General features: G+C 44.8%; 1 protein-coding gene across 7 annotated transcripts in view; it reads right to left on the minus strand.

The window, feature by feature from the left end:
• EPN3 (epsin 3) overlaps positions 1–14,602 on the minus strand; it is a 32,242-nt gene that overhangs the window by 8,887 nt on the left and 8,753 nt on the right. For 5 of the 7 annotated variants that reach the window (XM_033139222.1, XM_033139221.1, XM_033139219.1 and 2 more), the window contains exons 2-4: positions 12,275–12,971; positions 8,948–9,066; positions 117–200 (exon numbers count right to left, since the gene is read on the minus strand). In XM_033139222.1, coding sequence (XP_032995113.1) covers positions 117–200; positions 8,948–9,066; positions 12,275–12,854 — 783 coding nt within the window. In that variant the 5' untranslated portion in view covers positions 12,855–12,971. The remainder of the gene's footprint in view (positions 1–116; positions 201–8,947; positions 9,067–12,274; positions 12,972–14,602) is intronic. The other 2 variants (XM_033139218.1, XM_033139220.1) reach the window with 2 other exon arrangements.

The following is a 14,602-nucleotide window of genomic DNA, read 5'->3' on the forward strand; positions in this document are numbered from 1 at the left end:
CATTGTCTCAGGAAGGAGCCACCAAGCTTAGGCCAAAAGCTTTCCCACTTAAAAGAGGCATGAATTCAAGAAGAGGAAAGTTAAAAGTGCCCTTTCACCACCTGGGTTTGGGATACCTTCTCATGCTCCTGTTTGCTCAGGGTAAGCGCTATCTGTAATTGCAAGTCTTCATCTGTGCTGGAGACTGGAGGAAGTGGCTGCTGACAATGAAGGAGAATGGGGTAAAAGTTTGTTCCTGAACCAGGGCTTTGTATTCAGTCATTCATTTCTGGGTCACAACCTTCTAAACCCGCCCCCCGTTCCCCTTTATAATCAAAGAGCAAGATGGCTTTGAATCCAGCCATGCAACTGTTCAACTAGTTTTGCCCATTTAGCTACTCATCCCACAAATCTTTAATGCCTATTCTTTCACAAAGTGTGCAGTCCCTCCCCTCCAACCCTTGCTTCTATTTCTTTCCACCCACACCCATATATTTTACACATGGCTTGCTTACAATACTGCTAGACCACCTCTCAGCAAAAAAAGCAGCTGCTGCCCAAACATTAAAAATGCAAGCATCCAAATAAATCCATAAAACAGTAACTAAATAAACGCAACCGTCACCAGGACATGAATGATAGTAGCTAGGTTTCTATATTTCAGTCATAGGAGGTGCAGCTGGTAAACTAACTAGAGCTGGCACTCTGATTCATGGCCACCACCTGAGAATCTGAGAGCATCCTCAAACTATGAACCTTATGAATGTGTGTGATCCTAATCAAGGACTGGCATTTCCTCAGCCAACAGGCATTTCAACCAAGTTCTCCAGATACCAATCTCTCAAATCCTTGCCCAGAAATGGCAGGAGTTCCTTTTAATTTGTAAAATATTTCTACACTACCCTTTGATTAAAATTGTCCAGAGTACTTTACAATAGGTAAAGGTTAAAGACTGGCCTACAGTTACCCAAGGTCAGCCAGGTCTATTGGGGGGTTTTCCCTCTGCTTCCCAGCAGAAGATGAATCATTTCCTCATTTGAGCCAGCAACCCTAAAAGCAGTATCCACTCTTCTGTCATTCAGACTGGCCGGCCTTCCATAGCTGGTCACCTTCTGCCAGGAAGGTCAATAACTGAAGAGACATAGGGTTGTATTCAGTGCTCAGCCTGCTGTGCCTTGCTCATGAAACAGAACTTCTTCCTCATCTCCTCCTCCTCTGTATGCCCCAGAATTCTGCTCCAGAGGGTCCCCTAACTCTCTGGAGCACATCTTGACTGTGCCTGGGTCAGGGATGCAGGGGGAAGAAAAGGAAAGGGAAATCCTGTTGTATGAGCAGAACAGCCGCGTTGGCTACAACCCATGTTCTGCTTCTGTCCCAGAAATGTCTCAGTACCTCATCTGCCTCTTCAAGTGAAATCAACTGAAGCTCATCCGATCAACCTTGAGTAGGAGTGGCAGAACTGGCAACCAATACAGACACTGAGCTCAATGTGACATCCAAGTCATGGCAGATGTGACTCAAGTTTATCTGCAAAATGTTTCGCAAAGAAGTCGCAGTGGGCTACTGATGGTTCTGTGGCCGGGATGCGGAACAAGTGGTCCTCTAGGTTTTGCTAGGCTACAACTCCCATCATCCCTGACCATAGGCAGTGCTGGCTGAGGTTGATGGAAGCTGGAGTCCAACAACAACATCTCTTAAGTCCACAGGTTCACCATTCCCACATTACATGTGTTCATCAATGGATGGTTGTTTCTGAAGGAGCACTGCCATGGCAGCAGCGAAGTTTCTGTGCATTTCCCACAAAGCCAGAAAGCTTTCCTTTGCCCTACTAGACCACTCAAGTGCAAACACCTACATATAAGAAAACCATCCCAGTATCCTTGCACAAACCTGTAACACCAAGATCTCAATCTCTAATTAACAATAATGCACCAACAGCTTGTCATGTTGCACCCAATGACTTTCTACAGATTTCTTCTTTTTTTAACCCTGGTGCCTGCCTACAGCTTTGGTTTTTGTTTGGACTTTTAGCAAGCTGGCTGGCTTCCGAAGGTAATGTAACCTGAGAGCTTGCCTTGCTGGCTGCTATGACCCTTCTGTCCTTTCTTTGGGCTGAAGCTTATCAAGTGTCGTTCCAAAACCCAGTTCCCTACAAGGAGGCTGATCAGCAAGCAAACAGACGGTGGCACCAGCAGGGAGGGCTGCTTTTTTACCCTAATAATGGGGGGAAAGCACAATCACACTTTTGTGGCAATACAAACAACAGTCATGACCATTGCTTGCAGAGACATAGCCCTTTCAGGCACCATCGTTAACGCTGCCTCAAGAAAGACTGTTACAAGCAGCAATCATTGATCTCATGCTTTTAATTTGCCAAATGCTTCACAGAACTTATTGCCTTTGGCTCCACTCTGGTTCTAGCTGAGTGTGGGAAAAGGTGGTTCCAGGTAAGGATACAGGTCTCCACAGAAAGGCATATCCCGCCAATTCAGCCAACCAGCATTATGGTGCAAGCAAGGATGTCTACTGAGCTGCATATGTCAGCCATTGTGTTCCAAACCTTGCTGAAGAAACTGTCTGATATCTGCCCCTGGCAACTCCTACGCAAACACAAATAGTAGCTAAAAAGGGAAAAAAACAAGATCCCAGCGCTAGCTGACCTAGATGTTCCTTCACCGAACAAAACCATCAGTCATTTCCTTTCTTTTGACTTGGGCTGTGACCATACCAGAATCACTGCCATTGGGGAAGAGACTGTCCTTGGTCATGTGTTCCTTAATGTATTGTTTCATTGTTGGCCCAGCACAGAATGTTTCAAGGAACTCGGTGAGCTTTTCACGTTGCAACCCTGCATACTGTACATAACTGGGGTTCCTCGTTCCTGATGAATGTTGCTCTTTTTCCTATTTAGCAAGGTGTTGCAGGGGAAGATTTGGTGACTTTTTAAAATGACTCCAGAGTTGCGCAGAGATTTAAACAGGCCTTCTTTAAACATTGCTAAATACATAGAGAACTCAGAATGTGGATATTTCTGCATTCCAAAATTACTACTTTTGCATATGTAATTGTTTCCCATTCTGATTTAAATAATGATAATTGTGATGGACAAAGCAAGAATAAGGGACCCGGGGAAAACTGAGGCACTGCATAATATGTCACTTGCTATATTCAAGTGATGTACTGCTAAGCCTGCTGTTTATTTTAAGATACTAATTCTCCTATTTAAAAAAAACACCCAGAAGTAGAATGCACAAATCAAGATGGGACATGAATATACTGTGGTATTGGATGCAAGTTTTGAATGGGAAGCGGAATTTTCCTGCCACTCTCCAAAACCTGAGCATTTGAGGGGGGGGGGGGCGGAGAGTTGAAAGGCCATCAAGTATGGGCTGGGTCTTTTTGACCCTGGTAAAGCTGTCAGAGAACATGGAGCATTTAATTGTAGATTAGGGAGACCCAAATTTGAATGAATGAAAGATCATACAAAAACTGCTCAGTACTTTTAGACATTTTCTGCATCTGCCAGATATTGAATTACCTCTTCTAGATCTTCAATGCACTGTTTCCCATAGTGGACCTAACACCCCTAAGCCAGGCAACAGCTGCTTCCTCCACGATACATATGGAAATGCCTTCACACAGGAATTTTACTCAGGAACATAGGAAGCTGTTTTATATTGTGTCAGAAAATCTGCCCATCTAGCTCATTAGTGTCTACACTGGCCGGCAGTGGCCCTCCAGGATTTCAGGTGGGGAATCTCTCTCGGCCCCATCTGGAGATGCCGGGGATTGAACCAGGGATTTTCTGCATGCAAAACAGAACTCTTGTCACTGAGCTATTGCCCTTCGCAGAAAACTCTTATATAGCCAAGCTGCTACGTAATCGGTCGTCGCAAGGTGAATGTTGCAAAGATAAGCAATGCTCTTATTTCAGAAATGTTTAAAATAAAGGATTTAGTTATGCTGGCATATTTACAAGAAACAATCCTCCAGATGAATATGCCAGGGAGTTCTTTTAGTAGCACCTTCAAATAAGGGGATGCTTATGTTGCAATAAAGAAACATGATCACAAAGCTAATAATGCAGTAAAGTACAGGAACTGGACAATGCAGGAGGTGAATGTGCTATCCCACCTTGCGGTTTTTCTTTACTGTCTAGAATCCTGCACTCCCAACCACCCCACCCTATTTTGTTTCCATGAAAACTCCTTCATCACACACAGCTGAGCTGTTTCAGCCTTTAACTACTGAGAAATGCCTACCCAATACAGGTGATACAAAAGCGACAAGTCCAAACTAGTTACTTGTGGAGAAGCACAATGCAGTCATGTGCTAACTTTAAGCTCTCTGAATGCCCGTGCCTAACATGATCGCCCCTAGGCAGTCATTCTAGCATACCGCCAACTGATAGACAGCTCGTAGCTAACTTGCCAGCTGGCAGCTAACTTGGGCTCATTATTGAATGGTAAGCACAGGTAGTGAAGGCAGGGATACTAAAAATGATGTGTTTGCTTGTCTGTTTTGTTGGGGTGGGGGTGGGGGTGGAACCCTTTAAATCCTTCACCAACTATGAAACAGTCTAGCTTTACAGGAGGGACATTAGCTGGCAGGAACAGAACCTTGGCTTAACTCCAGGTGAAGCACACAATAATAATGCAATTTAGTACAGGACTTCTCAAGGGTGTTCGCACACAGCGTTCAACAAGTGTACCACCTGTGTACACAAGCAGTTGAGCTTTGCACTTGTGCAATAACCTGCATGTAACATTCAACCTATGTGTGAGCTGTACAGATCAACAAGCGCACACACTTTCACACAAACACATGTGCATGTGTAGAGGCACCTTGTAGCTGTGTTCAGTGGGATGTGTGAACAAGCCTTCAGTCCACTCTTCATCAGTCCAGTGATCCAACCCACAATGCTACAGAGCCCTGACACTGATGCGAACACCATCGCAGGGTGCCTGGTAAGTTGTGGTGGGAACAGGTGATATGAAAAATTATGAGATCAGTATGAGGATGGCCTGAGCCCTAGCCCTGGCACAGGGGCTGCAGAATGCTGGGGAGCCACAACAGAGTCAGCACCTATTCAAAATGCAGCTCTGCCAGTATAATGTACAAAACAGGGAGTGAACCAATCCCTAGATACAAGGCATAAGAGGTTAGCTGAGCTTTTACGTAAAGAAAACACCTTACAGCGAACAGAATTCATCAGTATGTGTGTCGGCACAATTGTGTTTCCCAACAAATGTAAATCAGTCCCCAAACTAAGTATTGGGGAAACAAAAGGAGGGCTTCTGGATGTAAGAAAAGAGCAAAGGTGAGTCTACTCTAAGGAGGAAAAGGGAAAGGTGAGTTACTTTGGAGGGGGCAGGATAATAATAGAATGCATCGTGCTAAATGTGCATGTTTGAGTTTCATTTGTCATCCACAGTATGAAAACAGAAATTGCTGTGTAGGAGAGAACAAAGGGTTATAGCTGCCATTAGGTATCACTGGCCTGTTTTCCAACTCTGCACCTAACAATTAAAACAATTAGAAGGATATGACTGCATCCTCATGATTATACAGTGGGGCGGCCTAGTCATTTTGCTGCATCACTGAATGGAAGGGTTAGCCATCCTTTTCCAGGTTAAAGGGATTAAGCCCTGATAGTTACTACAGCTCTTCCGGTACTTTAGCCACACCCTCACACTGACCCACCACCCATTCTGTTTTTCCCTCCTCCTGGATCCCTACTGGGGCAGGGACTGACTGACTGGCCTGGAAGAAGGACAGCACTGTTACCCCAAGGTGGACTCTTGTTTTAGAGGAATTAATCTTTGAGATATTATTATTTGTATTTGTGTTGTTGTTGTGTCAGAATGGACTGGGATGTGGCCTATCAATTAAGTCCCCCTCTAGTAAGTTTAGAGTTGTTATCACAAAGACCAACACAAGTGTCTCCCCCACTGGAGGTTAATAAGAAGGGGAATTGCAAAAGACAATACATTGCTATCTTTGAATTTCATCTCCATAACTCATCAAGGAACACACAGTAGCAAGCCCCAAGGCCTCCTTAGTTAGAAAGGTAGGAGACTGTTTAGTTGGCACTTCTGTGAAATGCACAAATGGAATCTGGTGTATCCAAGCATAAAAGGAGATCCTTACTTTCAGGAGCAGAGGAAGAACATTACTCTGCATGACAGAGGATGGCTCAGGTAGGTGGGAATGCTGTCACTTCCACTTGGCTGTGCAAGTTTGTTAAGGACACAAATATAGCCTTCCTTTCCTCCCCTGCCTGGCTTCTTCGCAGTGGTGGAAATTCTGAGAGCTGAGATTCCGAGAGTTCTCTTGCTCCAGACCAGACACCCTTCGCCCTCGGAAATCTCACACCTTTAAGGGCTGCTTCCCATTTTGCATTCCCCCTCCAATTCTTTAATTTCTGAATCTCATCTCTGAGATGGTCTCCTGCTCAGCTAATGCCTTGATCTAAGGCTTGGGTTCCATTTTCCTCAATGAAGCTCATGGATAATTGGGCAAATCACTCACCAAATTAGATCAGTTCCGAAAGACCTGTGGAACTCTTCTATGGGAACAGAAGGACTATATTGGGGTGGGGGGGGGTTGCCTTTGAAAGTTATCTCTCAGAAATTCTAGGAATCCTGTTCCCAGAATGCCATGTTGACACAGGAGCTGTTCCCCAGCCTTTCAACTAGCTACACTGACAGAAGTGATGTTGACATTGACCGATTTCTCCTAGAGCTTCTCTTAGCTATCAAGCTATTCCTCTAAGTAAGCAAACAATGGCCATATATCCATCAAGCCCAGGGAGCAATATATTATTATTATTAAAATGAAATGCAGTAGATGGTGGTCTGTTCTCGATTACTCTGTGAGATGGCATCATTTAAAATAATGTAGACTCGGATTAAAGGCTTGAGCCAAGTTTCCCATGAAGATACTTCTCAGGGCCGACATCCAATATCCATGATGAGTTATTGTTACATCTTAGCATGGCTAAGATGAAGATTATTGTTACAAGAAGAATATCTAAAGCTGGCCATGGACATTTTTGCACATGAAGCAAAATAATCAAAGTGTGCCCAATGGAGAAGTGATAATTAGGCTCCCCAAGAGACTAGGATGTGAGCTGGATTTAGCAACGTGTGTGGTAAAGACAGGAGCGCTACTGTATATAGCTTATGTATTCGTTCAAGGAAACAGGTCTTCACAAGAATATGCTGGTGAGATACTTTCAGTCAAAGCTTGAGAGGAGCATGTAAGCTGTTAAAGTGGGGGATCTCAGCCCCTTCAGTCAACATTTCAAGACTAAGGCAGTCTTTCCCTTGCCACCTTCATGCTTCTCCAATGTCACTACTCGTGTCACTTGACATAAGAAAGGCTCTCAGAGCTAATCTTGTGTTTGGTGCATGTAAACAAATGCTTGGGCTACCTCGAAAGGGAGAAGCAGATCAGCTGATATGAAGGCTGTTCATGGAAAGCATACAAAGGGACTAGGTCGCTGGACTGCAATGGTGAAAGTCATTTTAAATTAAGCAAAACCAAAAGAGCGGATTCAGAGCTTAAGAAGCGCCACCAGTCAAAATGGCAGATCGCTTCTCTGTCAGAAGAAGAGTTTGGATTTGATATCCCGCTTTATCACTACCCGAAGGAGTCTCAAAGCAGCTAACATTCTCCTTTCCCTTCCTCCCCCACAACAAACACTCTGTGAGGTGAGTGGGGCTGAGAGACTTCAGAGAAGTGTGACTAGCCCAAGGTCACCCAGCAGCTGCATGTGGAGGAGCGGAGACGCGAACCCGGTTCCCCAGATTACGAGTCTACCGCTCTCAACCACTACACCACACTGGCTCTCTGTGCTTCTTTCTAACGTCCAAAGGAGAACTTGCACAGATGGATTGCAGAGGCAAGAGGAGTTGGCACCAGGAGAAGCTCTGGAAACCGAATGTGAAAGTGCAACATTTGATTTAGCTGCATGGTGGTGAGTGAAGTCCTTTGTTGAACCTCCATATTGCAGAGCACAAAACACAATGAAAAGGAAGTGTGCATTCCCTTCCCGTGTGAAGTATGCAGAAGTGCCACGTGGGAGGCACTCCTGCAGCAGCTAAATGATACATTGAGCCTCAACTAGCACCCAAAAGACCTACATAGTTCACACTGGGCTATGTTCTGTCTCTGCCACTTACAATGCCTAAGAGAAATAGCTGGCTGTTGATAGCTGCCATGAAAAAAACAGCAGGCACAGTTAAAAACATAAAAAGCCTAAGTGAGAGAATCCTACATATAAGATCACTGCTGCAATCCATGAAGCACTGACCCATTGTAATAGCCATTCCTTTCCGTGTCAGGTGCGTTGCTCCCAGACCACACAAACAAAGCTCCAAAATGCAGTGCAAGCTACACAAAACAACTCAAAAGGAAGTCCAGCTGAGATCAACGGGACTGACTCTCAAAACAAGTGCACATAGGATTGGAGTCCTAGTCCTTTTATTTTCATTAAATATGAACCTTAAAGGACCTTCATCATGAAGAAGGGAAGATGGAAGGTACAGGCTGCCGCTTCGTCTGTAATATCTTTATCTTCCTGATTTAATGCACACTCGAGTCTACCGTTGAAAGGTGAATATGTGTCCGCAGTATAAGAATGCTAAATCAACAAAGCAATAAATCCCCATCATGATGTCATGAGCTGATGAGGCTTACATGGAGCAGCCAATAAGAGATGAGATCCACACTTGCAGCAGTGGGAAGCATCCACAAATCTCTAACATGCCTTTCTTACTGATAGTTTTTCACTGATTTAGAGGCTGGGGGAATGTGGCCCTGGAGATGTTGCTGAGCTCTAACTGCCATCAGCCCCAGCCAACTGGTCAGTGATGATGCATGTTGGGAGTCCAGACCCAGCTACTTCACCCCTTAATTAAACCACTGGTTTAAAACAACACCTAGAAGGAAGCCAAAACATTACCTTCTCTGCTTCTTCTCGACTCATGGCCAGGGCAAGCTGGAGCTGGAGCTCCTCCTCTCCAGTCGTCTGTGGCCTTGCCTGCTCCAGGTCAGAATTGAACCGAGGTGATGAGGAAGAGGCTGAGGGACAAGAACGAGATGAATTAATGCTGCAAATGGGATGGAGCCCAGCTGGGGGCTGCTGAATATGGTCCATAGCTGTTCCAGAATCTGACATTTGCCTGGGTTTTGCAACAAATGACCTTTCCCATTCTACCACCCTCCCCTCCTTTTGCAGATTAAGTTCGTGATTTTAGACTGCAGGTCCAAGTTATTAGACTGCTGGTTCAGGGGAAAGGTTATACCTCAGTAATGGAGCATCTGTATTGCACACAGAAGGGTCCAGGTTCAGTCCCTGGCATATCCAGGTAGGGCTGGAAGACACATCCTGTCTGAAACCCTGGTGACTGGATAGCTCAGTGGGTTAGAGCATGGTGCCAATAATGCCAAGGTTGCAGGTTCAATCCCCGTATGGGACGACTGCATATTCTTGTATTACAAGGGGTTGGACAAGATGTTCCTGAGGGCCCCTTCCAACTCTACACTTCTACAATTCTATGAGTCGGTGCCAGTCAGTGTGGACCAATGGATTGACTGAGCACAAGGCAGCTTTTCATACTCATGTTCGTATGAGGGGCAATGGGAAGAGCCCGAGGAAGAGGAGCCCTTTTGTGCGCAATTGCATTCTGCTTTAGGAACTTGAAGGTACCTTTTGTGTTTCCACAGCATCATCCTTCTTGAGGATGACAAGAAGAGCAAAAGTATGTTGCTGGCTGCCCATACTAAGGATCCCTGATGTACCATGACAGCGACCAGGTTCCAGTAGGAGGAATTCAACATTGCAACTAAGGAGATACAAGAATTTCTGCTTGTCTGGTGGAACAATCTCCCCTCTTCTCCCTCTATGCACTTCCTGCAGGTTCTCTTGACCGCCCCCTGCCCCCCGGAGCTAATTTGTGGGGGAGAAGAAGAGAGAGGGCTTGTGGAAGTCCTTGTGCGGGCTCCACCAATGGGAATATGACACTACGTTCCTGAGTCAGGCTCACTGCCAGGCAGCAGCTCTCCAGAGTTTCAGGCAGGTGTCTCTCCCAGCCGTGTGTGTGTGTGTGTGTGTGTGTGTCACTTTCTCTCATGCACAGTGAAGTCAAAAGATTAATTTATATCAGGGCTGTCCAACTCCCAAGAGACTGCGATCTACTCACAGTATGAAAAAAACTGGCAGTGATTTACCCATTGTCATTGGAGCCAAAGTTGTTGAGCTTTTTTTAGGAAGCCAAAGTTGTTGAGCTATTATTATTATTATTATTATCATCATCATCATCTATATAGATAATAATATTATAGACATAGCAGAATCCTACCTTGTAAATCCCACTATGTTGAATGGGGCTTATTCCCAGATAAACAGGAATAAAATCACACCCTTAGATGGCAATCCAATGGCAATTGAACTGACAGGAAGCTCCACTGAACGAGGGGTTCTTGCTTTGCATCGTAGAAGTCAAAAATTAAAGAATCCAAGAACTCTAGCCAGGCGGGAGATCAATTTTAAAGTCTTCAAAGAATACAGAGAATTGGTACACCTTGACCTTGAAAATCTAGCTGAGGAAGAATTAGCGAAACAGGGCCTTGTCCTGGGATTTATTTCGACTGGAATTTGCTTCTATATTAATAAAACTGTTTGAAGACTTTAAAATTGATCTCCCGCCTGGCCAGAGTTCTTGGATTCTTTAATTTTTGACTTCTGCTTTGCAACGTAGACATATCCTTTGAAAACTAAAGTTTTGACTCTAAAGTTGAAGTTGTAACAGCAACGAGCTAGCAAAAATTCCAAGAACTGGAATCCTCCAAGATAAACATATCCTCCTGTATTTTTTTTAAAAAAAATCACATTAGCACCTGCTTTAATTCCAATTCACCTGTCTGAATAGCTTGTTTGCATATCAGTTAACTGTGCTGGGCTGAAAAATAATGTGGGCAGAAATGTGGAGGCCAAAAGGTTGGTGGCCTCCAAGGATTGGGTACCTGTTCCCCTTCAGGTGTGTTTGGACTCCAGTTCCCATCAACCTCAGCCAGCACAGCCAATGGTTGGGAGTGATGGGACTTGTAATCCATCAACATCTGGAGAGCTTCAGGTTCTACATACAGAACAGAGGACCCTAGAAACAGCTTCATATAGCTGGTTCTTCATGCCCAGGGCTTAATACACAGAGGCAACAATCACCCCAATCTTATTCTTATACTTTGCCCTACCTGCATCAAGAGACTGGTCACCCTGTTGCTGCAGTGATATGAATTTCAATCTCAGTCCACTGAGGCATAGGTAATGCCAAGGTGGAAATCTATTGTGTAGATTGGTCCCCAAAGACCCCTTCACAAAATTCTTAAATCAAAGGTACTTCTTTGTAGGAGTTAACACGAAACCCATTTGTAGATTGTAATGTGTGGTGATAGCATATGTGTAAGGTGCACGCTTTTAAAATCTGAGGCCAATTACCATTTAGCACTACCGTGCGACTTGATTATCTGCCTGTGCATTGCATGTCATTTCCATAGGAGAATTTCCTTTTTCAGAACCTTTGTGGGGAATCTGCCCTTTGGGTGTTGTTGGGCTCTGACTCCCATCAGCCCCAGACAACACAGCCGATAGTCAGGGATGAAGGGAGCTGTAATAGAACTAAAGCCACAGGTTGCCAATCCCTGTTGTAGTGTAAATGTCCCTGCACTGCCTACAGCAGGCATCGTAACACAGGACTTACAATCTTCCACCTAAACCTATTTCTCCCTGCAACTTCTCCCAAGTTCTATCTTCACAGCTAGAGGGGGAGAATCTGAAAAATATGCATAAAGGTTCTGCTTCGAACTTTGAAAGCGCCGGGGGGGGGGCGGAGCTTCCAGAGATTCTGAAGGCAGAAATGTTAAGAAGGATTTCTGCACTCTGCACAGCTCATGGTATCTCTCCATGGTCCCTTAGCCATTCCACCCAGCTGCCCTTTACTTCCCAACCGCAATACTAAGGAATGGCAGGAATGGTCCTGCCAACTTTCCTTATTTGATCATAGGGGGAAATGTAGAATACCTTCCCCAGAATGTGTAGCACACATTCTGCTCCACCCACGTAGCCAGGTGCCCCAACAACTCTACACCTGGGAAACCAAGATGATTCACAAAAGATAAAAGTCATTCATCCAGACTGCTCCACTGGCAAAGGTGGTGGTCAGAAATGCAGCAACAAATCTTGATGCACCAGAGACAAGGCAGCTCACCCATGTCACACTGTCCTACTCACAGTTAAAGGAGGACGGAGACTCTCTTGACCTGCCGTAGTCTTCTCCGTACTGTGATGCCCGCCGCCCATAGGCAAGCTGCTGGCTGTTGCTGCTGCTAATCCCCATGCCTTCGAGGGACATCCGCTCTTTGGTTTTCAGGGCATAGGCTCTCTCCTGTTTCAGTCTCTCCTCATCCTTCAGCAAGCCCATCACTTGCTTTACCTTTTCCCGGACATTGATGCCCTGGTCCTTGCCATCGCGGTCTATGTACTGGAACTCCTTTAAGGTCTGGATGGTGTACAGGTTCTCCCGGCACTGGTGAGCCACCTTCTCTGAGCCAGTTTTGATGAGGTAGTCCAGAAGAGTCAGCGCCTTGTAGACATGGCGCCAGTTCTTGCCACTGTCGTTCAGCCGCCTCCAGATCATGCCCATGACCTCGGCAAATGCCACGGTGTTGAAGGTCAGGTCTGCAATCTCGGACATCAAGGAGCTCGGGGGGCCCCAGGGGTCATTGGAGGTGGCCTCACGCACCTTGATCTCTGCCTCAGAGTAATTGTGCACAATGTTTTTCACCTGGCGGCGCAAGGCAGAAGTAGTCATGGTTGAGCCCTGGAGGAAGATCTCAGCTTGCAGAAAGGAATGGCTGGATTGGAACCCAGAAAGAGAATCAAAACCTTGGTGCAATCAGTTAAAAAGATGCTGATTCTTCAGGTTGATCTGGAAAAAAAGGCAATGAGATATGCATTAGGGCTGTTGACCAGTTCATTTTAGCCAATAGGTTTGTTGGCATCCGTCTGTCTCGGGAGATTATGGAAGAGTGCACCTTCAGGGGTAAAGTCAAACCTGCAAACGGGACAGACATGTTTTATTGCAGGTGGGGCAGATAAAGGCTTTGACCAGTAAATCAATACATGCAAATCAGAATATTCATTTACCTACAGAGACAGACTTTCTTCCTCTCATATAAATCCAATGTATGAAGGGGGGAAGGGCCACTGAGAAGTGTGGCCTAGAGGAGTTTTGAGAGGCAGACAGAAAAGTCTGGAGGCCTACATTTGGCCCCTGGGTCTGATGCCCTACAGGGAACAACTCCCAGCCAGTAATAAATTATAGTGGCTGAGCAACCAGAATACCAGTAGCTGGTTGCATCTTTTAAAGCTGCAGAGTTAGATAGCTGCAAACCAAGTGGCTGCCTCAACCTCTCCGAGTTGCAAACTACAACCAGGTTCAGTAAAATGGGCAGCCCTACCTTATCCTGCCATTCTGTAACAACTGACGCATCTGTTGACCTGGTGGGCCATTTGCAACAGAAGTTTTGTGTTGCAATTAAAGCCATCTCTTTGGAAAAAGAGATAGGGAGAGTGAGACCCATTTGGAATCATGAACTACAGTATTCCAAACTTTGGAGGTTCGGGATTGTTTGTGCTTCACAGTAAAAACAAATACAGCGACAGGGAAATAATCCTCCTGATCAAGCAAAATGTATCCATCTGTGTGTAAAATACAAAATACAAATGATGCAGGTGTGGGTGAACAAAACCATCTGCATTGCAATGTTCATCCAGGTCCCACAGAATTGACTGGATTCTACCTTTTGATACACATAGGGCTGCTAATTCACATGTGAAGCATCTTGCTGCAACCCCAGAGCTGGATCAGAACCAATATGATTTTCAGAAAGAGTTGGGTTGGGGTAGACATCCAAAATATCCATTAACCAAGCTGGACTCCATCCATTGCAACCAACAGTTCAGCATCTAATATGCCACTGAGCATAGGAGTGTGCATTATGGAGCATGCATCACATGACTTTTTGCTTTCCAAATCTATCTCAGATTATTCAGAGCAAAACGCCTTGTGGCTGAATTTCCCCAAGGAAATTCAGCTTCAAAATTAAATATAAAATCTGATTTATTTTTTTAAAGGCTAAAGAACTAGTATTTAGAGTGAGTTAATTACCAAGGTTTCTCTCTCGCGGGGGCTCATGATGGGTTACAAAATCTCTTTTTTTAAAACTACCACAAAAAATGCAAGAATGTTATGTAAAATCTTAAGAGAAAGCCCTGCAAAATACAGAACTGCAATGAAAAAAATTAATGTCATCACATTTTATTTATAAAAAGCCTAAAATGACTAGGTGCTGTACAATACTTTAAAAGGAGAAGGAGAAGGAGAAAATTCCTTGCCAGTAGGCTAATAATCTATAATAACAATAAGAAGAGTGAGGGAATGGATGGAGAAGAGAGGAGAGAGAGATGCACAAAACCCTTCATTTGCTTGGGATGCTCTCATCTGGGACTTGTCCTACTTGAGTCCACGAGAGATTCATTCAAATTTCACAAACAAAT

Source organism: Lacerta agilis, chromosome 2, assembly GCF_009819535.1.
Source record: "Lacerta agilis isolate rLacAgi1 chromosome 2, rLacAgi1.pri, whole genome shotgun sequence".
Lineage (NCBI taxonomy): Eukaryota > Metazoa > Chordata > Lepidosauria > Squamata > Lacertidae > Lacerta > Lacerta agilis.